Source organism: Peromyscus californicus, unplaced genomic scaffold (genome assembly GCF_007827085.1).
Source record: "Peromyscus californicus insignis strain IS unplaced genomic scaffold, ASM782708v3 Scaffold_12__1_contigs__length_115047231, whole genome shotgun sequence".
Taxonomy (NCBI): domain Eukaryota; kingdom Metazoa; phylum Chordata; class Mammalia; order Rodentia; family Cricetidae; genus Peromyscus; species Peromyscus californicus.
Genome location: NW_026294413.1, coordinates 85,096,374 through 85,120,996, shown reverse-complemented (window position 1 = coordinate 85,120,996; position 24,623 = coordinate 85,096,374). Strand labels below are relative to the sequence as shown.

At 53.3% G+C, this 24,623-nt stretch overlaps 1 protein-coding gene across 1 annotated transcript in view; it reads left to right on the top strand.

The window, feature by feature from the left end:
* Zcchc24 (zinc finger CCHC-type containing 24) overlaps nt 1-24,623 on the top strand; it is a 55,400-nt gene that overhangs the window by 11,701 nt on the left and 19,076 nt on the right. Inside the window, exon 2 of the mRNA XM_052733633.1 lies at nt 793-993. Coding sequence (XP_052589593.1) covers nt 793-993 — 201 coding nt within the window. The remainder of the gene's footprint in view (nt 1-792; nt 994-24,623) is intronic.

The following is a 24,623-nucleotide window of genomic DNA, read 5'->3' as shown; positions in this document are numbered from 1 at the left end:
GCTCTCAGAGAGATGGCTCAGGCTGGCCCAGCTCCTCTGTGCAAAATGGCAGCCACACTGCAAGCTCCCAAGTCTCTTCCTTACTACATGGGAAGTAGAGTCAACAGAGATGTGTCTGAAGTCCCTCCATAGCTCACAAGTGGCTTCCCATGATACCGTCTGTATTAGTCACTTGTCTTGTTTCCAGAGCAGCTTAAGGAAGAAGGGTATGCTTCAGCACACACCAGAGGGTACTTCCGTCATGACCAGGAGGTCGTGCCATCAGGAGCCTGGGGCCGATGGTCACATTGCTGCAAACCTGATTGGCCTTTTTATTGAGTACAGGACCCCAGCCCATGGAATGGTGCCTCCCACATTTAGGGTGGGTCTTCCCGAATTGCTTAACCCAATCTGGAAACTCCCTCACAGACATGCTGAGAGATTTATCTCCTGTGTGATTCTAGATCCCGTCGAGTTGATAGTGTTAGCCCCTACATCTGGTGCAGTGTGTCAGGAACTGATAGACACACCGGTCACAGCTGTTAACATCATCACCATGTACCCAGGGGTGCTAGGGGCCAGACATATGACCAAGTACTTTAGACTCATGACTTCACTTTACCCTTATGCAAGCCTTAGGGGGTCTCTCTTATGTTCCCACAGTATAGTCAGGGCCCCCGAGGCCAAACCCACAACTAGAGTTAGGATTTGAACTCAGGCTTTGGGGCTGGCTGAAAGTTCTGTGTGAATTGGTGTGGCATGGTGAGTGAAAGCCTCCTTTACCACAGCCCTGAATGGCCTCTGTTCCCACAGGCGCTGAGCAGCAGTGTGTACAGGAATGCTTCGCCTTATGGCTCCCTCAACAACATCGCAGATGGCCTCAGCTCCCTCACCGAGCATTTCTCAGACCTGACGCTCACCTCCGAGGCCCGCAAGCCCAGCAAGCGGCCTCCGCCCAACTACCTGTGCCACCTCTGTTTCAACAAAGGACACTACATTAAGGATTGCCCTCAGGTAAGGTAGCTCAACCCTGCTGAGCTCTCCGAGCTTCCTGCCTGCCTGGGTCTGGGGGCAAGTGGACACCATGGTTTCCCCTGACCCTCTGTTTCCCTGATACTGTTAAGTGAGCTAAGGCTGTCTGGCATAGAGGGACGTAGACCCCACTTGTGTCCGTGATGCTTGCTCAGCAATCTACATGGGGGATTCTGGACCCAAACCAGGCCCTCACGTGAGGTTCTGGCCCTTCGGGTCCCACAAGTGGTCCTGCAGGGTGGGTCCCATTATAGTGGGGCAGGAGGCAGCCAGTAATCTCTTCATAACTCTCCGGAGGCCCCATCTGCTCACACTCACCAGGAAGGAATGTGGGCTCCTGGCCAGGAATCCAGATGTGCACCCCCTCCCTCAGATCCACCACAGCCTCCTCTGCCTAGAGCAAGGAAGGATCAGGGTCCTGGCCTATTTGTGCCCCAGGGTAGGTCTAGGTAGAGGCATTGGGTGCCAGGAGACTTGGCATCCTTCTCAGGGCGCAGGACTGGGAGATGGAGGGTGTTGGGGGCAGCCCCACTCTGTCCCCTGGGCTGTGATAAAGCAAGGCTGCTGTGGCTGATGCCACTCCCTGGGTGACAGAGTCCCCGACAGAGACAGACAGGCTCCTGGGGAGCGAAGACAGCAACCATCTTTCTCAGAGCTGTTTGAGCTTACGGGGATCCTTTTCCCCCACTATTTTTCCACATTTTCTGTGTTTTTTTTTTTTTTTTTGATTTTATAATGCAGCGCTGGATTTATTTTATATATGTAATAGAAATGGAATCCCATCAACTCTGAAAAGCCATGTCGTATTTACCAGAGTGGAGCTGGGTGGGGAGCCAGGATGGGCTGGCCACTCGTTACATCCCAGGCACTTCTCAGGAAGGGCTGTGTTAGGCTTGGTGCCCTTGGTGCTCCAAGTCTAGCCCCAACACAGCTCTTCACAGTTCCAGGGAACTTGCTAGAAAAGCAGAACCCCAGGCCCACCCTAAACCCCCTGGCCTCCCCCAGTGGAGCCCTACATGGTGGGAGCTCACCACTGATAGTGTCCCCCACACTCCACACCCCATCCTTCCATGGGGACAGTGAGCAAGCGGCCCTTGGAGTCATGTGACTTCACTGGAGGCTGAGCTCTCTTCCTCCTACTCCTCCAGGGCTCTCTGGGTAGAACTCTGGTCAGGCAATAGATAAGGATTTAGAGTCTGCCCAGGGCCCACTAACTGGCAGCTGCTTCCCAGCTAAGAGCTCCCACGTGCAAGCCATTCAGGACACCTCCAGAACCACCTCGCCGTGGGCAGCTTGGGAAATGGGTGAGCAAGACCCACTCACACTGAGGAGGAGACAGACCCTGCGCCGCTGTACCCTGACAGCCAGCCTGTCAGGTAACGCTGGTGACTGCCTGTCTGTCAGACTCGCAAGAGCCTCTTTCTGAGAGGCTGAGATGAGTCCTTTGAGGAAGGAAGGAACTCCTGCAGAAGCTGAGCTGGTCAGGGGAGGAGCCAGGATTTTAACAAGTGAGAGTCTTCTGAATCCTGGGATAGAGGGGCCCTTGGTTTCCAGCACCGTGCTGACACTGGCTCTCCTTTGCGGGGATCATTCTCTCTTAGCTCTATGGCAGGTGAGGGAGGAGGGACCAGTTGGCATTGGGACAGATGAGTCTCTAAGAGCTTCGGAGCTGAGGAAGACACAGAATTGCTACTTGGTGCCTCCAGGAGTACTGGGACCACCCTTACCTGAGACCTTTGCTTTGTGCAGCCTATCCTATCCTGGTCCTATCCTGGTCCGTTCTTGATTGTATTCAGGGTCTCCTGGAGGCCCAGGGATCTCCCTGCCTGCTTCGGCAGTGGAGGCAGAATTGGGATAAGGCAAAGGAGAACCCTAACTAGCACATGGGTGCAGTGATACAAGGCACGGGAAGGACCTGGCAGGGCCTGGCCCGATGGAAATGCTTGGTACAGGCCGCCGAGGGCCTGGCCCAATGGAAATGCTTGGTCCAGGATGTCGGACTTTACTCTCTTCGCTTGGATACCACCATGACGAGAGTACCTCCCAGCTGGGTGCTAGATGGCAGAGATTTGGGTGGGCTGGCATTGAGTTAGATGCTCTCCACCCTCCGTTGACCACAAGCAGCTGCTGGGCCACAGGGCCACATTCCTCCCTGTTCCCTTGCCGTCTGACTCCTGAACCAGCTGAGATTCTTACGTTGTCAGGTGTTGAGCATGAGTCTTCCTCAAGAGAGGAAAGGTTTTATAAACCTATGATTCAAATGAAATGTTATACACAACAGGCCAAAATATGCCATATGTAAGTGAGATGTGGTGACCCACCCCTGTACTGGTCGTATCATGGGTCATGATTGCTTTTTAAGACGGAGTGGTATCCCACCAAACTGATATGCCTTCTCAGTCCTCAGTGGACAGCTGGCTGCTTCCACCCACTACCATGGATAGTGCTGCTGTGGATGTGGGCTTAGAAGTATCCCTGAAAATCCTTGATTTTGGTTTTCCACTCTGAACTTCTTTTTTTTGGTTCTTCAAGACAGGGTTTCTCTGTGTAGTTTTGGTGCCTGTCCTGCATCTCACTCTGTAGCCCAGGCTGGCCTCGAACTCACAGAGATCCGCCTGCCTCTGCCTCCCGAGTGCTGGGATTAAAGGCGTGCGCCACCACCGCCCGGCTCACGCTGAACTTTATTGTGCCCTTCTGTGAAGTTAGTTTATCCTTGTTCTCCTGTCTTGGTGTGGAGGCAAAGGTTGGTTCACTGACTATACACCTTTTCATGTTGTCGTTTGTTTTTGTTGTTATGAGACAGTCTCTCTGTACAGTCCAGGTTGGCCTCAAACTTGTGATCAGCATGCTTCAGCCACCCTTGTGCTGAGTACGTATACTCAGCCCCATCTTCATTTTTGTTTTGTTCTTGTTTGGTTTGGAGACAGGATCTTATATAGCTCAGGCTGGCCCCCAGATTGCTAGGTAGCACCAGCTGGCCTTGAACTCTTGAATCCCCTTCTTCCTCTTCCCAAATGCTGGAATTGGGCCACATCTGCTTTCACATCCGTGTGTGCGTCTGTGATTTGTGTGTGTGTGTGTGTGTGAGCTCCTGTGTGAGGCCAGAAGCTGGCATCTGGTGTCTCTCTCAATTACCTCCCCAACTACTTTTTAAGCCAGGTCTCTCACTGGAATTAACCAGTTCATCTGGGTTGGCCTGCCCACAAGCTCCAGAGATCTTCCTATCTCTGCCTCCCGTGTGCAGAGAATATGGACATACATGGCCACAGCAGGCTTTTGTGTGGGTACTGTGGATCCAAACTTAGGGCTTCATTCTCGCGGCAAGCGGTTGGACAACCGAGCTACCTCCCCAGGCCACCACACCTCCCTTCGTTATTGCGAATGTTTACAGCTGTGACTTCTGTGAGCCACGTCCCGTGTTTCGGTGTGTCTTGTCTTTTATATGCCACCTAGGATTTCCTTGAGTTTCCCTCTTGGACCCCCTGGTTATTTAGCAGCATGTTGTTTAATAGCCACATATTTGTGAGTTTTCCAAATAGCTTTTGATGATTTCAGAATTTATTCCACTGTGGTCAGAGGACATGCTTTGTATTGTTCCATTCCTTCCAAATGCATTGTGGTTGTTGTGGAGCTCCGCATGTGGCTGGCCTGGAGACTGTCCTATGAGAAGGTTGGGTGGGGTGTTGTGGGGATGTCTGCTAGGCATGCTGGCTTATGTGCTGTTTATGTCTCCTGTTGCTTTGTTGATGTTCTGCCCAGTTCTCTAGCCATTAAGTGCAGATACCAGTGTCTCCAACGAGTATTACTGAATTACTCCTTTGTCTTCCGTAGCCTATTTTTCTTCATGCGTTTTGGTGTTTTCTTATTAGGTATGCCCTATCTTTCTAATGGTTATAGCTTTCTGATGAAGTGATCCTTTTACCATTATAAAATGCTCATTTCTTTTTTTCCTCTAGTAACATAGTAGAGCTAGAGATGTAGTTCAGTGATAGAGCATTTGTCAAATACATGCAAGGTCTTGGGTTCGATCTTCGGTACCACAGGAAAACGGAACCAAAACAAAACCCATCAAGTCTGTTTTTTCTGACAGCGGTATACCTGACTTTCTAGTGATTGCTTGCTTTTTTTTTTTTTTTTTTTTTTTTTTTGGTTTTTTTCAAGACAGGGTTTCTCTGTGTCGCTTTGCACCTTTCCTAGTTCTCGCTCTGTAGACCAGGCTGGCCTCGAACTCACAGAGATCCACCTGGCTCTGCCTCCCGAGTGCTGGGATTAAAGGCGTGTGCCACCACTGCCCAGCTAGTGGTTGCTTTTATCTATTCAGATATTTGACTCTGAAGTGAGTCTCCTGGAGATAGTGTATGATTGATTAGATTTTAAATTTTCTGCCCAATCTGAAAAAAAAAAATCCCTGCATTTTGATTGGATTCTTTAATCCATTCACCTTTAGTATTATTGGTGTACTTCTACCATGAGTTTTTATGTTATAAATTGCTTATCTTTTTATTCCTCTGTTTAATTTTTTTTGTTTGTTTGTTTTTTTTTTTTTTTTTTTTTTTGGTTTTTCCAGACAGGGTTTCTCTGTGTAGCTTTGCGCCTTTCCTGGAACTCACTTGGTAGCCCAGGCTGGCCTCGAACTCACAGAGATCCGCCTGGCTCTGCCTCCCGAGTGCTGGGATTAAAGGCGTGCGCCGCCACCGCCCAGCTTGTTTGTTTTTTTTGAGACAGAGTTTCTCCGTGTAGTTTTGGTGCCTGTCCTGGATCTCACTCTGTAGACCAGGCTGGCCTCGAACTCACAGAGATCCGCTTGGCTTTACCTCCCGAGTGCCGGGATTAAAGGCACGTGCCACCGCTGCCTGGCTCCTCTGTTGAATTCTTATTTCTGTCCTTTGTGTTCATTTTCTAATGTAACAGTTAGATTTCTCTAATGAATTTTAATGCTCTTTTGTAGTGATCTGCTTGTGGGATGTGGTTTATGTTGTGCGTCTTAATTCACTAGAAATCACTAAATTCTAGTGAATTCACGAGCCACACACACAGAAAAGCCACTCCTGCCCAGTTCTGTGAGCGGCCGGTTTGGGCCTTCGGGTGCTCACTTGTGCTGGGTCCGTTTCTGTGTTCTTCCTACAGAGTCTGTTGAGCTGCTTGGATGCATTGATGAAGCTGTCATTGGATTTGGGGATTTTTAGGCCACTGTTTCTTCAAATATTCTTTCTGTTCTTTCATCTTTTGTTCTATAGAAGAATTTCTAAATGATCCAAATGTGTTTAGAATTCTCCGTAGTTTACCTGGGGTAGAATATACCCATGAGCCCTGGCATTTCACAGGGGCAGCAAGGAGTGTATACAGCTAACACTTTCACTGCCAGGGGCCCTGGTCTGGTAGCACGGGGCTGGATTCTTTTCTAACTTAAGAAAAGGCTAGAGGAGCTGGGGATGGAGCTCAGTTGGTGGAATGCTTGCCTGAGATGCTCAGAGCTCTGAGTTCAATCTCCAGCACTTCATAGGCCAGGGCTAGTGGCTCACATCTGTAATTTAGGAACTCAAGAAGGGGAGGCAGGAGGATCAGAAGTTCCACGTCATCCTCTGCTACACAGCAAGTTCAAGGACAGCTTGGAATATATGAAACCTCATTTTAAAGAAGAGGACCCATAGCCGGGCAGTGATGGTGCACACCTTTAATCCCAACGCTTGGCAGGCAAAGGCAGGCAGATCTCTGTGAGTTCAAGGCTAGCCTGGTCTACACATCGAGTTCCAGGACATCTAGAGCTATTGCATAGAGAAACTCTGTCTCAGAAAAGCAAACAAACAAATTAAAGAAGAGGAGGAGGAGGAGGAGGAGGAGGAGGAGGAGGAAACTGTGAAAAGAACAGGATAGCTGTCTCCAAGGCTTTGTTCACATGACTCTGGGGGCACTGTGAAGGGTACTGAGTGCTACAAGAAGTCTGGAGCCCGCAAAGCAGAGATAGAAGGTGATGGAGATCAGCTGCCCAAGGGACATCACTCCTTGTGGGTGAGGCTGTGCCAGGGCCCATCTAATAGATGTGAGCACTTGTCCAGGAAATCTTAGCAGCCAAGAGTGTCGCCACTTCACTCTTGGAAAAACAAAACAAACAAACAAACAAACAAACAAAGAGCCTTGTTTGTAGCCCCCGACTTTGGGTGTGTGCAGCAGTGTGACAGTTTTGAGGCCGAAGGGTAAATAGTAAAGTCACTGTCCAGTAGCTCCTAAGCCTCTCACTTTCTCCGTAGGTATGGCAATACTCCTCAGTTTCCAGTTCACAAAACCGAGGTCTAGGGAAGTCAAGTGTCTTGCCCCTGGTCACACAGCCGGTAACTCTGTGAACTTGGAACTCAGGTCCTCTGAGTCCAGGCCCAGACTTTTTGTTTGTTTGTTTGTTTATGTCCTACATCCACTGTTTTTTAAGATCAGAGGTTTTTTTGTTTGATTTTTGAGACAAGGTTCTCTCTGTAGCTCTGGCTGTCCTGGAACTCACTCTGTAGACCAGGCTGGCCTCAAACTTAAGAGATTTTGAGTTTGCCTCTGCCTCCTGAGTCCTGGGATTAAAGGTGTGTGCCATCCCACCTGGCAAGATCAGAGGTCTTTAAAAGAGAGGGGCTGCTGGAAATAGAGGATAAGAAACCACACCTGCCCGTTCTGACCAAGTTGGTATGCTCCATAATTCACCATGGGTCCAGCCTCAAGGGGTCTTCTGTCTGGTGAAGCAGAGAGGTCGGAGCAGCATTGGACTGGCAGCTCTCGTGGCAGTAGACAGCCTGTTGTCAGCAGGGGAGGCCTAGGCAGTACCTGCTAGCTGCCTGCAGGGTCGCCTGGGTGCCTGGTATTGACATCACCAGGGGCAGGACCCTGAGGTTCTGAGCCTCCAGTCCTTCCAGCTCGGCCCGTGTATTTGTAGTGGGGGCTGTGAATGCCACCTTTTTAAGTGTCCTTTGGGTGCAGGCATGCTGCTGGGGTAGGCACAGCCAGTCTGGGACACTGTGGGAGGTTTGAGAGGGGAGGAGCTAGACCAGGGAAGGAAGGCATCCCAGGCCTCTCTGGGCACTGCATGCCCTGGTTCACGGCTGGCACATCCAGAGGAGAGGCGGGAGGTGTGGTCAGAGCAGGTGGTGAAGGCCTGCGTGCCAGGCTGTAACCCTGGGCTTAGTGTCCAGGGCAGGGAAGCCATCTGGGTTTAGGTAACAGGCTCATGTGAACAGTTTGAAAGATCATTCTGGGGGGGGGAGGGGGGGAGGGGGAGCTGGGTGGGAAGAGGCCTGGCTGCTACAGAGGGCAGCCTGTGAGTCTGGGTAGAAGGTGACGAGACCAGAGGAAAGGCGTGGGGAGCAGAGGTGGAGGATGAGGCAGCCTGGAACACCACAGGGAAAGAAGAAAGGGCCCCTTTGGGGCTCAGAGACTCAGCACATTGCAAATAGTAGGGATGAAAGCCCAAATCAGGGAACATTACACTTGAAGAGCCAAGAGACCCCTCCTGGCTACCTCTCCACAGCACGGGCAGCATCAAGGCCCATGGTCTTCTTAGGGGTCCACAGAAATGGCTCTTCTCTTACGTGTTTTAAGACCATGAAAGGAAGTAAACATAATAATAACAGTAAGTATGTAATTAGACTCTAGCCTGGGTGTCTACACTAACACAGAAAATGTGATTTTTAGTAACTTATAAAGGAAGGGCCACACAAAAGAACACGTGCCTGTGGACATGAAACTCATCAGGTAGCCCTAAGAGGGACTGGTGGCAGCTTGCAATTAGGTGGTCTTGCTGATTCCAGGAAAACACACAGGGTCTGCATGCCACCAGTAAGGATTCTCATGCTAGTAAGGGATCTCATTAGGAGAAGGAAAGAGCCTTGAATTTTTTTTTTAGCTCAAAGGCCAAGTTCAAGTCATCGTTCTGCATGTTGCTCTGCTGGGCAGCACTTGAACACTGGGTGTTCAAAGTGCCTTACCTGTCTGGGCTACTTCTCCACATCTGCAGTTTGGCCTTGGACTTCTGTTGACTTGGAGGCTGTGTTAGGAGTCGGGGCAGTATACTACTCAGGACCCAGTGTCCTTTGTCTAAGACCTCCCTCTGCCCAGCCATGCCAAGCTTGGCATCCACCCTGCGAGCCCTCACCTGGAAGCAGAAATTCTCCAAGCCCGTACCTTCCCTACTCCCAGGACCTTGATGAGCAATGGTCCCTGTCTTGAGGGAGGTCCAGGGAGGGTGGTCACCTGTGCCTCCATGTCCGGCTAAGGGCTGGAGCCCAGGGGAGCACGGGCCTGAGTCAGCACGCCTGGCTGCTAATGTGATCCAGATGTCAGACGGAGCAAAATCATCACCCCCACCCAGCTGGCAGCTCGGGTTTCTTGGAGATTGCAAAAGAAAAAGAAAAATAGAGCAGAGAGAGACTCAGATCCCAGCACAGCTGAAACTGTAGGATGTAAATAGTTTCAGGGTCTTGCTAGGAGAGGGGCGTTGGCCCTGCAGCCTACCCGGCCTCCTCTGCCCTTGGGCACCAGCCTTGCCTCTCACCACAGGCCGGAGGAGCCAGTCTCTGAGGGCTTGGGTGTTCAAAGGCAATAAACAGGGCCGACCAGCCATGTCTGATCCTGGCCTGGGTTGTCAACCCCTCATTCTAGTCCTGACCTAGCAGCAAGTTTGGGTATTCCCTGGGGTCAGAGTGGGTGGAGCTGCCCAGGGGACAGACGGAGAGGGACTGTGGATCTGTGGGGTTGCCCTTGCAGAACTCAGGCCAGGGACTAGAAGTTTCTTAGAGCCTCCAAGCTGAGTGACTTGGAGAGCTGGAAGAGGTTAGCCTACTCATTGAGCCCAGCCCCTTCCCTCTGCGTGGGAGCACCTCTCATTGGAGGGAACCCATGCCATGCAGGAAAGTTCTCGGGCTGAAAGGTTACAAGCCTCTTGTCAGCCCAGAGCTGCTGTGGCTTGGACTTGGTTTGAGTGTGCCTCTCAGGGGCTCACATGTGGGGAGCTTGACTACCACAGGGTTGATGGATGAAGCAAGAGGTGGTGGGACTTTAAGAGGTGAGGCCTGGCGGGAGGTGGTTAAGTCATTGCAAGGAAGGGCGGTAACTCTCCCAGGACCCTGGTTATGTCTTGGGAAAGGGTTATTATGAAAGAGCAGGCTTCTCCCTTTGCCAGGTGACCCCTTGGTCTTTCTAGCATTGGGGTCCTTCTCCCTGGGAGCTTCAGAGGACTTGGTGTTTTGGACTTTTAGCCAAAACTGTGGGTTAGATAAACGCATTTTCTTCATGAAGTGTAAGCTTTGGGTTATTATTATTATTATTATTATTATTATTATTGTTGTTATTATAGTAACAAAAACACCAGAGAGGACCACCACTGGTGGGGAAACTAAGGACTTTCCTACAGAACCTGAGCTAGGATGACTTTATAGAAAGATCTGCAGAGGGAAGGAGGGAGAGAGCCAGAAGCAGGAAAGGGAGGAGGAGGAGGAGGAGGAGGAGGAGGAGGAGGAGGAGGAGGAGGAGGAGGAAAGAGAGGGAGGAGGGAGGCTAACAGCACTATTTTGTGATTCCGCTGAGGAATCCTGGGCTGGGGCAGGTAGGAATGACCCCTCTGGAACCCAGCATGGCTTCCTGTGGGGATCTGGGCTGTGATGCTCTAGCTCCTAGCTCAGTACCTGGAATGCCATGAGTGCCCAGAAATGTTCTCAGGAGCATTGCTGGGGGCTTATGACCGCTGCTTGGCCTAGGGTCTCATGGGCCCTGGTGTTGGAGGTGCCAGGACTCAGGTTGTGTCCTAGCCTTCCCTCCCTCCCTTCTGAGACCCCCCTGCTGCCTCATACCATCCCTGTGTGGCCTCTTACCAGCTGTGAACTCTGGGAAAGTAAGCCAGTCTTTCCGGGTCTTGTTTCCTCCTATTTCTAGTGAAGATACTGAAAAGTCGGGCCTCAGAGCATGCTGGGAGGCCGCTGTTTACCCGAAGCATCTCCTGCATTCTCTGGGCACTTACACTAGGTCTCTTAGTGGCTGTCGTTATTTTTAGGCTCCAGTTTAGCTCTTTCAAACCGGTTTGGGGCGTCCCAAAGTCTGGAGTGTGCCTCAGAGCTATGGGGTCCCTAGAGGGCTCTGGGTCCCCCCTCCCACCCTCTGCCCACAGTAGGGGGCCAGGTGACAAGGCGGTGTTTCCCCAGGGGCTTGGGAGGAGCAGGGGACAGTTCCAAGTACTTGGGACCATGCAGGGGAGATTCCTGGAAGAGGCTCAGGAGATCTGTTCTACCCAGAGTGGTAAGCCGGGAAGAGGGCTGGGGGGGGTGCGTGGCTGTCAGCTCCTCTGGCTCCAGTGGAGGGATGGATTCGCCAGGTCTCACTCTGCCTAGCACAGACAAGAGGGGACAGCTTTAGAGGTGGCATGAGGGTGAAGGAAGAGGGGTGTGGTGCGGGACACGTGACAGGAAGGAGTCGTGCGGCCAATTTCACATCCTCGGCTGGTGGTTCTCTTTGTAAGCATCATACACCGCGAGGAGTCCCCAGTGACTCCACGTCTCCGTGGTCAGTGCTGCATCTAGATCCTGAGGGACAGGGAAGAGGGCAGGGCCTGGAAGGAGGACTCACCCCCAGCCTTGAGCAACTTGCCAGGCCTGGGGAACAGAGCACTGAGACAGAGCAAGGCCACCTGTGCGGGCCAGCCTGCTGTCGCCGTCGTGAAGGACCTGACACAAGCTGGCCTTCTGAAGGGGTTTATTAATAGAGCCTGGAGCTTCCACCAAATGGTTTAGCTCAGGCTCGGGCTGGGGCCACCCCTTGGCTGCACGGCTGCACGGCTGCACGGCTGCACGGCTGCACGGCTGCACGGCTGCACGGCTGCATGGCTGCATGGCCGTGGAACACACATGAGAGGACAGAACAGGGGAGAGAGGGCCGGCTCCCACTTTTATAAGCACTCTCTGGGGGAACCACCAAGGAGTCACATGAAAACCACTGTGATGCCTTACTAAAGGTGCATCCCAATGAGCTAGGGACCTCTTCCTGCCTTGTACCACCTCCTACTGCCTCAGCCTCTGGGACCGAACTCCCAACACAGGATCATTGGGGGACACGCAAACCGTATCCAAACCACAGCAGCGTCCTTGGGCTGGGGCACCTCCTCCAGTCAGCCTCCTCTGATTCCTCCTGCTGTGCCTGCTGAATGCTAGAAGGACCATGGAGGGTCCCCAGGGCCAGGCCCTTGGCCTCCGCTTCTCACACGGCTTGTGTTTATCTTGGGACTGTTCAAGGAAGAGCTGGCTTCGAAGGCCTGCGTTTCTGGCTAGGCCTTCCTTCCGGTGGCAGAGCTTCCCCGAACTGGACTCGGACTTTAGTCTTGTGCCTGGCCACTGAAAGGCCTTGGCTAGGCGTGGGTCCTCTTGCCTTGCAGGGTGGAATGTGTGGGCCAAGCTGCCTCCCTTGCTTGGCTCCTCTGGTACTTGGTGCGCGGCTGCGCTCCTGAGATTTATTGTTGCTCTTGAGAGCCTTGGCCTCGGGATTGGGGATTTAGCTCAGTGGTAGAGCGCTTGCCTAGCAAGCTCAAGGCCCTGGGTTCGATCCTCAGCTCAAAAAAAAAAAAGAGATCCTTGGCCCCAAAGCCTCACCCACCCTCACTGGTAAAGTGAGGCTGGGGCTAGAGCAAGACTCCTGGGATGTAACAGACACTGGCCCCTCCCCTTGCCTTCTCCCTACCTCTAACATCTGTTGACCCTGTATTCTTGGACGCACACACATGGATGCACGCTCACACTCTTGGTGTTTTCCAGGCTGCTAAGCCCTACCTCATGCTGCACCCCATCTGGCACTGCCTTAACTTGGTTGCTCCTCTCCTGTTCCCTTCAGAGCCCAACTGAATCCACCTCCCTAGGGATTCCTCCCCAGCCATCCCGCGCCTGTGGGAACCCGGCCTTATGGCTGGGCTGACTCTTGGTTCCTTTACAATACTCACTGGCTCAAGCCCCAGAGGGCCAGAACAGCAGCCAGCAGGTCCTCTAGGATCAGCTGGAGAGCCAGGAGACCTCAGGCCCTGCTGCGCTGAAGGCAGGATCGGAAGTGGTTTGCTAGGCAGGGCTGCTCATTGCCCTGCGTCTGGTTCTGATTAGCTGCAAGGGGGTTTAGAGGCGGGAGAGCCAACCGGGTGACCTTGCTGTGCCTCAGTCTTCCCTTCTGTATGATGGGTCCGTGAACACACATCCAGCCCGTCCCTTAGGGCTTCTGTGAGGATCTTCTGAGCTGATAGCGACAAATGAAAGGAAAATCAAGGGGGTGGCTGCTTCTGGACGCCGGGAGGCTTGAGCCTGGAGTGTGGTACTTGAAGCAGCTGCTGCTTTAGCAGAGGCTTCGAAGTGCAAGCTCAGGCTGAGGGTGTGGCTCAGTGATAGAGTTCCACCCCCACTAGCATGTGGAAAGACGTACGTACGTTCAGTTTCCCGCAGCAGCAGAGTCCATGTGGTCTCAAGCCTTCTGGGTCACTCCTGGCCCACAGTACAGTGACCCCTATTTTCCGTGTCCTGGGGTCAGCATAGTGGTCCTGCCTTCTAGAGCCTGATGGGAGTCTTGCCTAGGAATCCCCGTCTAGTTACAGGAAACTCCCATGCCGGTCTGCTTTGGATCCAGAGGATGGTGGACTGGGGGATGGGGTGGGCGAAGGCACTGAACGCAGCGGAGGGGCTGCTCCGAGTGGCTCGGGAGTCAGCAAGGCCACCAGATCAGGGACAGGGCAGGGGAGGGGAGCACCTCAGCTAGGTGCAGGAAGATGGGGCTGAGCAAACCAACGGCATTTGTACCCAGGCAGTCTCCATGGACACCAGACAGGGCAAAGGACCAAAAGTACAGCTCAAGTGTTCGGATGAGACTAACGACATGACTTCCTCATCGATCGGGAACACCCCAGCAAGGACACAGAGGGCTTCCATCCCCTGCAATGGTGGGCTTGCTGTGTGAGGTCCTGCACAGACCAGGGAGGGGCGGCAGAGGTCTCTGTCCGGCCTCCCACTCTGAGACTAGTCCAGGTGTGCCTGTCTTTCACCATTTTGAGGCAACATTGTCATGTACAAAGGCCGTGCACGGAACTGAGTTATTAAAACACACACACACACACACACACACACACACACACACACACACACACCCCTCATTAGGTATAAAAATTAATGATTTTGAGTTGATCCACATCTGAAGCTATTCTGGGATGTGTGTACCTCACGATTGCAGGTTGGACACAGCTGGAGCTCTAGATGAGCGAGGCCACATCATTTATCTAAGGCCACGGCTGAGTCCCGGGCTGTCACAGCACAAGTCCTGGATTTTAACTGCCCTCCCCAAAGCTGCTCTTTCCTACAGGCTTCTTAGGAGCGAGGATTGGCCTTAAGGACCCTGGTGACCCTCTTGGAGGCCATAGTAGTCACTACACATGTGTAGGGCCAGAAGCTGTCTTGAAGCCTAGAAGACCTATGTGTCTCACTCTGTTCTGGCCTGCTTGGTACCTAGGGTTCTAGAAGCACCCAAAGCAGAGGTTCCTCTAGGGAGGCAACAGAACCTCTGGAGCTAGAGGGGTCCGAGAAGGAGGATACAAGGAGAGGCTGGGGGCTTGACCTTGGTGTAGAGGCTGGGGGACACTGCTGTATGTCCTTGATCCAGTCGCTTGTGGTCTCTGTTTCCCTACAACAGGAAAGAGAGGTTGAACCCAATCAATGATGCTCATTTGGGATTTCCCCTTAGGAGTGCCTGGGATGTTTTATCTTGTTTATTTTGGGGGTGCCGCAAATGTTGACTGGGGAGGTCTAGAGCAGGCCTAGACACACAGATTTGTCTAGATGTTCAGGCCATTATGATGGGCAGCTGGGCAAAAGTACAGTGCCCAGTGTGAACTGGCATGGTGCCCAGATGAAAGGATCTGCAGGGGAGCAAGCTACATGTCCTGAGGTCCCCAGGGCTCCTACTCTTTCCTGCCTGTGCTCCATCCTAGACTCCTGGTCCAAGTAGCCAGAGAGCTTGTACCTTGGAAGCAGGCTTCCTTCCAGATGGCCCTGGCTCTCGGGGATGGTGTGGTTTTGGGTCTAAGGCTCTCTGATCTGTCCATGCCCAAGTCCCATTATTCTAAGCCTCGCACAGATGTCTGGGTTCTCATGGGTTCTCGTTCTGGGGATAAAGTCTCCTGCCTGAGTGTGGTACATCACCCTTCCAAATTCTAGAGCCTAAGATACAGTGCTGTTGTGGCTTTATCACTATGTCAGAGTCTGAACTCAGTGACTCTGCAGTGATCTGCCAGGCCGTCTGGGCCAATGGCTACTGGAGCCCAGGGTCTGGCCTCTGTCTTCCTGAGACAAGGTGGTGGTTGTATGAGTATGGACACAAGCCACTCCATCCTGCCTTGGGGGACAGTCAGAGTGGGGAGAGCAGAGACCCTGTAGAACTCCTGTACTCCGGCTCCACTCCCAGCACTACAGAGGAGGAGTGAATGATAGAGAAGACGTGAGGGCCACCGGGCAGCCAGGACAGTGGCATAGGCACACGGCAGCACCCCTGGATTATGTTTTGTATCCACACATCTCACGGCAGCGCTGTCATTGTCCAGGGTAGCAGATTAGGCCGCAACATGAGGGGCTGTAACATACAAAGACCTCTCCAACTCCGCCCTGACAAACACACCTGACTCCAGATGGAGAGCAGAGACCCAGGAGGAGATGAATTGCTTGGTAAGAATGGCACCTTGTCTCCCAGCTGTTATTGCACGGTCCTTTCCAGCTAGCCCTACCTAGGCCTGACGTTTTGCACAGAACCATCCTGTTTCTGTAGGACCCAGATGACCTTCGGTCTTTCTAAGGTAACAGAGACCATCCCAAACCCCAGGATTATACACTTACCACCTGTAGCCTGGTAACTGCACCAAGCCCAGATCTCTCAGCCCCACGTGACCCTAACCCCAGGCCATTTTCGGACCACCTAGACCACACAGTCATGCATAAGGACTGGTGTCCCACCCCTCACCTGTCATCCCCTACCTCCGCTATGTGCTAGAACATCAAGCCTGGAGCCATGACTTAGAAGGTGGGCTGCAAAGAGTCACACCTCATGACCCTCATTCTCTGTGTGACCTTGAAAATGTCCCTGCACCTCTCTGGTTTCTTCCATGCTGAGGGACAGTGGAATGGGACTCACAGAACGACCACGAGGATTCAGCAAGATCTTGTAAGGACAAACGTGGCACATTGAGAAGGGGCAGAGGCTGCCCACATGCCTGCTGGCTTATCAGTCTTGGCACAAAGCCTGCCTTGGTGAGAGCTTGTGTTTGCGGAAGGAGACTGGGTGGCTACTTTTATAGTCACTTTAGGAGTGAAATTATGCTTTTCAGAAAACCTGGGTTTTTAAAGGGCTATCAAAGTACAGGAGGAAGAGTCTAAGGATACATGAAGTGCTAGGCACATTGGTACTGGTGAGGATGATGGTGGTGGTAATGCTGGTGATAAAGATAGTGATGAGGTCGTAGTGGTGATGGTGGTGGTGGTGATACCAGTTATGATGATGATGAATATGATAATAGTGATAATAATTGCAGTGATGGTAGGGATGATGTTGATGGTGGTGAGGATGATGGTGGTGGTGATCATGACTGTGATTATGCCTACTATAAACTGACTTCCAACCATATGCCAAGCATTTGCTTTCAGTGAGCCCAGTCGTTGTCTTCTCCACTAGGATGATGGCAACCTAAGACTCAGAGAGAGGGAGAAATTCCTCTTCCGGCTGTTCAGTGGCATTGGCATTCAAACCCAGGTCTCTAGGGCTATGCAGGAAGAGATCTGATTTCATTTGCCATCACTGGATGAGCAGTGGCCACTCCTCCGCGGGGCCACCAACACCTCACGGCAGGGAAACAGGAGACATACTTTATTTTTTCCAAGAGAGATGGAAGAACTGTGGTTTCTTTCCTCCTTCTGCACAATTCTCCTTATTTCCCATGTGGCTCTTTTTGCCATTTTTAGAAATCCAGCGCTGCCTGTGGCCGTGGACCCACCCGCAGCCCACCTTGGCTGTGGAGATGCGCATGCGCACAGAGCTCCTGAGGCAGGACAGTGAATGGGAGGTGGTGCATGCTCCTCATGCCAGGCCTGTGCTGTTACAACAGGGCCAGGGCCGAGCTGTGTGCCTGCAGCTAGCCAGGAGCTGGAGGTGAGGCGGAAGCTTCACCAACGGGCCCCCTCACAATCCTGCAGTTGGTTTGAGCCACTGTGCTTTTCATGGCTACCCTCAGCCACTCACTTCCTGTCATTTGACTTAATAGGAGGATCCAGGTCATTATGAGGTGTGAGGGACGAACTTTCTCATGCTTTATTCCCGTGCTCTGTGCTGCCCAGCCTGGCTGCACACAGATTCAGGACCTATCTGGACAGACCTGAGGCACCCTCCCCCCATCTCCTCACCAACATCACCAGGTGGCACACCAACTCCTGGGATTCTTGCTTTTTGGGCCACTGGGAACAGAGTCAAGATGGGACAGTGAGGGCCAGTCATGGCCCATGTGGGCACGTTGCAGGAACTGGGGACGCGAGACCTGCTGGGGACTTACCCAAGGTCTCTGCATCAGCCCTAGCATTAGGAAAACATAAGTACCCCGGAGGCCTTCCTGGGGTGTGGCAGCAGGCCTCTGGGGGCAGGGAGCCTCAAAAACTGTGGCAGAGTCCCAGAATAGCAAGCCCCCTCAAAGCATGGCTCTAGGAAATGCCGGGGAAGCCAGCAGTCCAGTCCCTCTCTCTCCCTCCCTCCCCAGGACTGAGTGCCTGAGCTCCATCCTGCTCCTCAGGGTCTGGTGCTGCTGGAGGAGCCAGGTCTCTGGCCACAGCACCTCTGCTGTGTGGGGAGTGACGATGCCCGTGGGTATCTGTACCTTGTGTCCACTAGGTGCCTGCTGGCCGGAACACTGGGCTTTCTGTCCTTCTAGTTCTGGTCTCACTTGCACCCCGGGCTGCTTCTGTTGTGGGCTCGGCCTCCTTCTCATTCATCCCTCCTTCCTGGCCCTGAGGAATCACTCTGGGGTCTGGCAGGCAGCTGGGAGCCTCGAGGCCTGCCGCCGTAGGGTGCTCCGCATGCTCTTCCAGCTCACTTACAGAGTCTGCGTCTGCGTAATTAGGAACGGCACCCGGAGTGCCCAGCCCTGCCTCTAGACCAGCGCTGGGGTAGACTCACCAGTCCTGTCATCCTACGGCTGTCCCCTACGCTGCTCTCGCTCCAGACTTAGCCAGATCTCTTCCACCCATCTCTGTTAGAGAAAGACATAGCCATGGCCAGGCTCTACCCCATCGCTGGCACAGAGAAGCTTGTCTGCAAAATGCTACCTCAGACTTCTTCTTAGTCCTCACTGTCTCTCCCTGCCTGCCACTATCCACTACATGTGGCCAGAGAGATTTCAGAAGGCCATAGAGACGTGTCCATACCAATCTTAAACCCATGTGGCCTCCCATGGCTCCTGGGCTAACACCTAGCCTTGTGATAGAGTCCGGGGCCCCGAGGCCTGGCCTTTGCTCCTCCAAGGTCTTCACCCCATGCTTCCCGCCACCCAGCTCTGCTCTAGCTGCAGTGAGCCCTTTTCCCCTGTGACTTCCTCTGGCTCCCTGGACACTCCCTGACACCTCCTCACCACCCCCAAACACAGGCCCCTGCTCTTCCCCAGCATGTCCTTTGATGAGCAAGACAGCTCCCAAGTGATTTCTCTTCTCTGTTCATTCATTCATTATGTGTTTATGAAGCTCCTACTGTGTGCCTGGCATGGACCACAGAGCACAAGGAAGACGAGGAAAGAACAGTTCACATTCCTGTGGGGTGACAGTAGTGAAATAGTCAAGGGCGCCATGATATAAGTCGTGTTCAAGCTAACAGGTTGTCAGGGACCACCCCTCGGAGGGTGTGGCAACTAGAGTAGAAACAAATGAGCCCGAGAGGAAATGTCTGGCGACCTGGGACACCATCATCCTTGGCAGAGGGAAGAGCTAAAGCAAAGGGTCTAAGGATATCCAGGCGAGGGGGTTCTTCGCCTGATGGCTCCAGCTCCGAGGGAGCTCGGGCTGCCTGAGAGGAGCTGAGGCCCACAATTAAGAATGTCCCCAGTGCCACCGTCCCTTCTCTTACTCCCTCTGCCTCAAGCTGGGCAGCTCTCCTGGAGGGAACACAGATGGGTGCTTGTCTGAGAGCCCCCTTCCCCCAACACCCCAACATGTGCAGTGGGGACAGGAAGTGTCGGATCTCGCCTCCCAGCTGCCTGGTGGGATGCCACCAAGCCAGGATGGCCTGCTTGGGAAGGGACAGAGGCCCTATTGAGCCAGCTCTCTGGGCCAGCAGGGACAATAGCCACACTGAGAACTCGGAACATCGGCCAGCATGCTTGTCCAGGAAGTTGCCAGGCCACTACCGCCCCTTCTGTGCCACCCCACCCCCAGCCCTCTCTCCTCTAGCTTCCCAGTTTAGGGGATAGTAGATGCCAGTGGCCACTTTGCCCTGGCACTGCCTGCTTTGTGCCAGCCCCATGCTGTCCCCAAAGAGGGAGAAGTACAGGGTCCCGGGCATATTGCTTACAGATAGGCACAGGTGCAGGGACTGGAGGGGTCCATGGGGGGGGGGTGCACCCTGAGAGATGCATAGGAGGGCTTCTAGGAGGAAGAATCATGGTTCTAGAGCATGTCTGTAGCCAGGGTCATGCTTTGAAGGCACAGCACTCATGAGGCATCAGAAGAGCTAGCTGGCATGAGGGACAGGTCAGGAGGAGGAGGAGGAAGAGAGAAGTCATGGTCAAGACTACCCATGACTCAAGCCATCTGTTGCTCAAGCCTGAGTGCTGTCTAGAGGTGGGACGTTTAGGGGCCTGGAGGGATGGCTCAGGGGTTAAGAGCACTGACTATTTTTCCAGAGGACCTGAGTTCAATTCCAAGCACCCACATGTCAGCTCACAACTGTCTGTAACTCCAGTTTCAGGGGGCCCTGACACCCATGGCAAAACCACAAATGCCTATAAAATAAATAAAATAAAATAGGTGGGATGTTTATTCCAGAAGGATCTTTGTTGGCATCCTGCCGTACTTGCCTTGCATGTTCAGGGGCAGCTGTAGATCCTAGGCAAAACCCTGGTGGAAAGCACTTGGGGTAAGCACCCAGGTGCAGCATTGACCTTCCTGACCTCCAGCCCCCACCCCCACACTTGCTGACAGATGGGGAAACTGAGCCCCAGGCCACAAAATGTGGTGGTGAGTGTGTTGGGTCCAGGAAAGAGGTTAGGGACGTCTACATGATCAGATCAAGTCATAAAATTTCAGATTCTTGGGGGTGGGGTGGGTGTCTGAATTGTCCTGAAATACCTTGCAGTGTGACTTCTGCTCAGAGTCAGATGCCTGGGGGGCTCCATTCCTGCACCTTGTTCCTTCCCAGCAGCCAGAATAACTTGAATAAAATACTTGCTACGTGTCCTTGTGCATTGGCTGTAAGTTCTCAGGGCTGGGGGTGTGTCCTGTTCCAGGGCCTCATATATAGTGCTGCCCCTGTACGTTCTGGTTGAGAGTATGAATGCAGTGTCATGGAGCAGGCGGGGAAACATACCCAGTCATTGTGTGACTACAGCCTAGCACTTTCTGGGTCCTTGTTTGGCCACCACTGACCTCTAGAAGACAAGCTGGGGGCAGTTTGGTAGTCAGACACATGCCACTACATAGGAAGCAGCCAGGCCAGCTTTGACAGATCCTGCAGAGAAACTGAGGCCCCGGGAAGCTAAGTCACAAGCCATAGATGTGGCAGGCAGGGCAAGGAGTTGAGCTGGGGTCGCCTGGCGTCTGTCCAGGCTCTGGAGCACCCGCTCTGGCCATCAGCCTCCATGTCTGTAGCTCAGGCTGACTGTTCCCAACAGCTGAGCCCATCAGGAGCCACATATGCTGGTGCCAAGGCAAACACTGGAGGGGAGGTGGGGGCTGGAGGTGTGGCTGCCCCATTCCTCTGCTTTCTGCGCAGACCGCCGCCGAGCCTAGCAGCCAGGTCTGTGCTGCAATCATTGTTCCTATGATTGTTTCCAGATGCTGTGGACTCACAGGTTTGGGGCTTGGCCAGGGAACCAGCCCTCCCTCCCCCACTCGCCAGCCCTGCCAGTCTGGTCCTATAAGGCTGGACCGTCCATCCGACCGCAGGCTGTCACCTTCAAGCCTGCAACCTGCCCAGCTCCTGGGCCACTGAGCCCAGGCTCCATTCCTGGCTCTCACTCTCAACTTCCTATGTGGCTTGAGGAGGTTGCTTGCCTTGTCTGAGCCTTATTTCCTGGGCTATAGAATAGGTACCTAGGGCAGCCAAAAGACAGAACCTGACTGATGCTCCTACTTCTCCTCACTGTGCTCTGGGCCCTCCCCAAAGTGGGACCACAGACCAGCAGCAGCCCCCAGGGATGAATTAGACATGAAGATTCAGGGACAGTAGGGGTGGGGCCTGCACGGTTACCAGGATACCTTGGTGCAGCTCAGGCATCAATAAGAACAGCACATCTCCCAGATCCTGAACTGGGGTCGGAAAGACAAGAACTGACTTCAAAGCTGTGTGGAAGCAGAGACTTGGCTTCAGGTTGGGAAAAGGGGTTGAAACACTTACTTCAGTGTGTGGCAGGGTGTCCACGCTGGTTCAGTGTGACAGCCAGCACCTAACCCTGGGGAGATGATGCCAGCTCTGAAGTCGTGGGTCTTCTGGGACAAGGACTACATGAGAGCAGGCCTATGTCTGCTGCTGAGTAGAACTCCAAGGAACTGTGTGCAAGAATGTGTGTACCCGTATGACTCAGCAGCCTACAGTGAATCCTGGGGCTGCATGAGGGCCTCTGTAAGAGGGGAGAGACCACAGTGCTCTGGATATGCAAGGCAATCAGAGAAGCTTCTAGAAGAAAGTGCAGCTTCCATTAGACTTGACTGGGAGACCCAACATACCAGGTTATGGGACTGAGGTGGACGCTGGGTGTAAGAATGACCCGTCACCCACCAGCCCTGACCTCTGTAATGGGTTCCTCTCCTTCCTCCTCTGGATTCTTGTGGGGGAGGCTGCCCACAGACAAGGGCAAGGAGAAGAGTGGGAAAATGAGACTGTGCAACAAGCATGGGGTGCCATGGGAGAGGTCCAGCGTGGGTTTGGATCCCAGCTCAGCTACCTCTTGGCTGTGTGACCTGAATGATCTGCCACCCTCTGTGTGTCTTGGAGTCCTCGTCTATGGGAGTTATGGACCAGCTGCTGGGAAAAGCTGATGACCAGAGCAGGAAGCTGACCATTTGTGGAATGCTCCATCCTTTGGCCTGCAGCAAGCACTTTGCTCTTGAGGGCAGTGGGGAGGGGCCAGTTCTGCAGCCACGGTCCAGCCTTCCGACACCGAAGCAGGGTGCGGATGGGGATCGTCAGCCTTGCTTCCTCTTGTGGCCTCCTGGACAGTGGACTGGAGAGGAGCTCTTCACCTGCAGGGCACTCTTCCCGAAGAGGTGGGACACCTTGGGGTGTGCTACCCATGTGGCACCTCACACCCAATTCTCTCATTTCCAACACCAGCAGATACCCGGGAATCATGGGAAGAGCTGCAGATGCCATGGCTGTCTACAGGGACCTCCTAACTCCTACTCTGTCAGTTTGCATTACCACAAGTGGACTTCACACCCCGGTGATGGAGTCAGACAATAGTCAGAGGTCCAGGGTTCAAGGCTAGCCTCTCCTTTCCTTAGTGACCTTAGACAGGTGACAACCTCTCTGGGTGTTTGTTTCCACAGCTGGAAACAGTCACTGTGACGCTGCATAGCTAGTGTGTAGCTGGCCTCAGTACCATCCGTTGCCTGTGGCTCTCAGGTCTCCTGCGGGCCCAGAACTCCAGTGCTCACAGGTGTGAGGCAAAAAGCTTGCTTCTGCCAGCTGTCCAGGTGAGGTGATTGATGGGAGACTAGAACCGAGGATGGAAAGGCAAGCCAGGCAGCAGGCAGCCAGAACTGCCCCAAACAGCTGACTTCAGCGTTCCCCATCCAGGGCGGAGCGGATCTCTTTTCTGGCACTCGGCCATCTCCACACCCTTCCCCCCCTTGCTATTTTGAGCTGAGCTCATTGTCCGCTCCTCCCACAGCTGGTTAGAGCCCTCATACCCCGAGTCTCGCTGTAGCCTGTAACCTTTCCACCTCTTATACAGACACTTGCCTGCCCCCAGGACTGGGCAGGACCTCCCTCCGGCCAGGTGGACGAGCTCTTCCTGAGCACGTGTAAGCAGACCTTCCAGGGAAGACCTCAAGAGGAGCAGCCAAAGAGAGACATCTTAGGAGTGGACAGTGCCCTCTCCAGGGTCAGCCTAGCCTCTCTCCGGGTCTCTTGAGAGACCTGTGCTCTATACCTCTGCTCGCTACCTCATGCCCAGGGCCTCTCCAGCCGTTTGTGGGAGAAGCAGAAGGGCCCTTTCATGGATACACACACACACACACACACACACACACACACACACACACACACACACACACACTCTTTATGGTGAGCCAGGAAAAGTTTGTAAAGATACCTTTAAATTAGAGATGAACTCTGAGTTTGGCATGCTAGAGATGGGTTTAGGGAAGGGCATGACCCAGACCACACAGTCCCTTTTAGTCTAGCCTTCTCTAGAAGGTTCTCAGCAAGCCACTAACATGGAACAATGGAATGAGAATACTTGAAGGCCAATTAGCCCCAGGGAGATTGGAAGGGGTGGCCTTTGAGCTTTGCCCTTGAAGGACAGTGGAAAAGCATTAACACTCTAAGAGCACCAAACTGGCAAGATGCTGATTTTGTTTTTAAATTTCAAGTTTTACAGGAAGAGTTAATTAAAGCTAAGGCTAGGTCATCTGGGGCTAGACGGGAAGGGGCCTAATTGTCTTGTGCACATCATTTCTATGCTGTAGTGTTGGACACTTCAAGGTTGAAGTGGCCACCAAGAGTTGGGGACTCTAGCTGAACTGGGATCGTGGCTGCAGCTGGAGAGAAGGGAGTCGGTAGGAGAAAGGACCTGCTGGACGCACAAGGGCACAAAGGTACACACAGGGACCTGGACTCTCACTGGGAGTGGCCTACAGTTATCAGCAAACCACCGGGGTGTCTGCAAATCTCCCATGCACCCCTCCCTCTGAGGGCACTCCTGCAGCCCAAGTCTGAAGTCACAGCGGGGAGGAAGCTCGAGTCTTTTGCAATGCCCATGATTCCACCCCTCTGCACAAGCCCCTCTTCCCCTCCCCTCCCTGCCCTCAGCCCCAATCCCATCCCTGCGGCCAGTGGAGGGAAGCCAGAGGCAGGAAACAGATAGCCAGGGAGTGGCTGTGCACATGGTTACAAGTTCTGGCTTTCCGGAGAGTTTTGTCCAAGATTACTTCCCCTGGAGTGGAGATTTGGAGAGAGGAGTCTGCCTGAAGGCACTTGGGGTGCTGGGGTGTCTGAACCACCGGGTCCTGGGGGGCTTCGTGGTCTCTCTTGGGCTTTATCATTTCCGACTGTATCCTCTTCCTTCTTGACATCACCCATTGTCCCACCCTCCCTTGTCACCCTGCGGAGGCATGGCCTCTTCTCCCTGGCTTCTCCAGGGTCTCCCACTCCTGTATCTCACTCTCCAACCC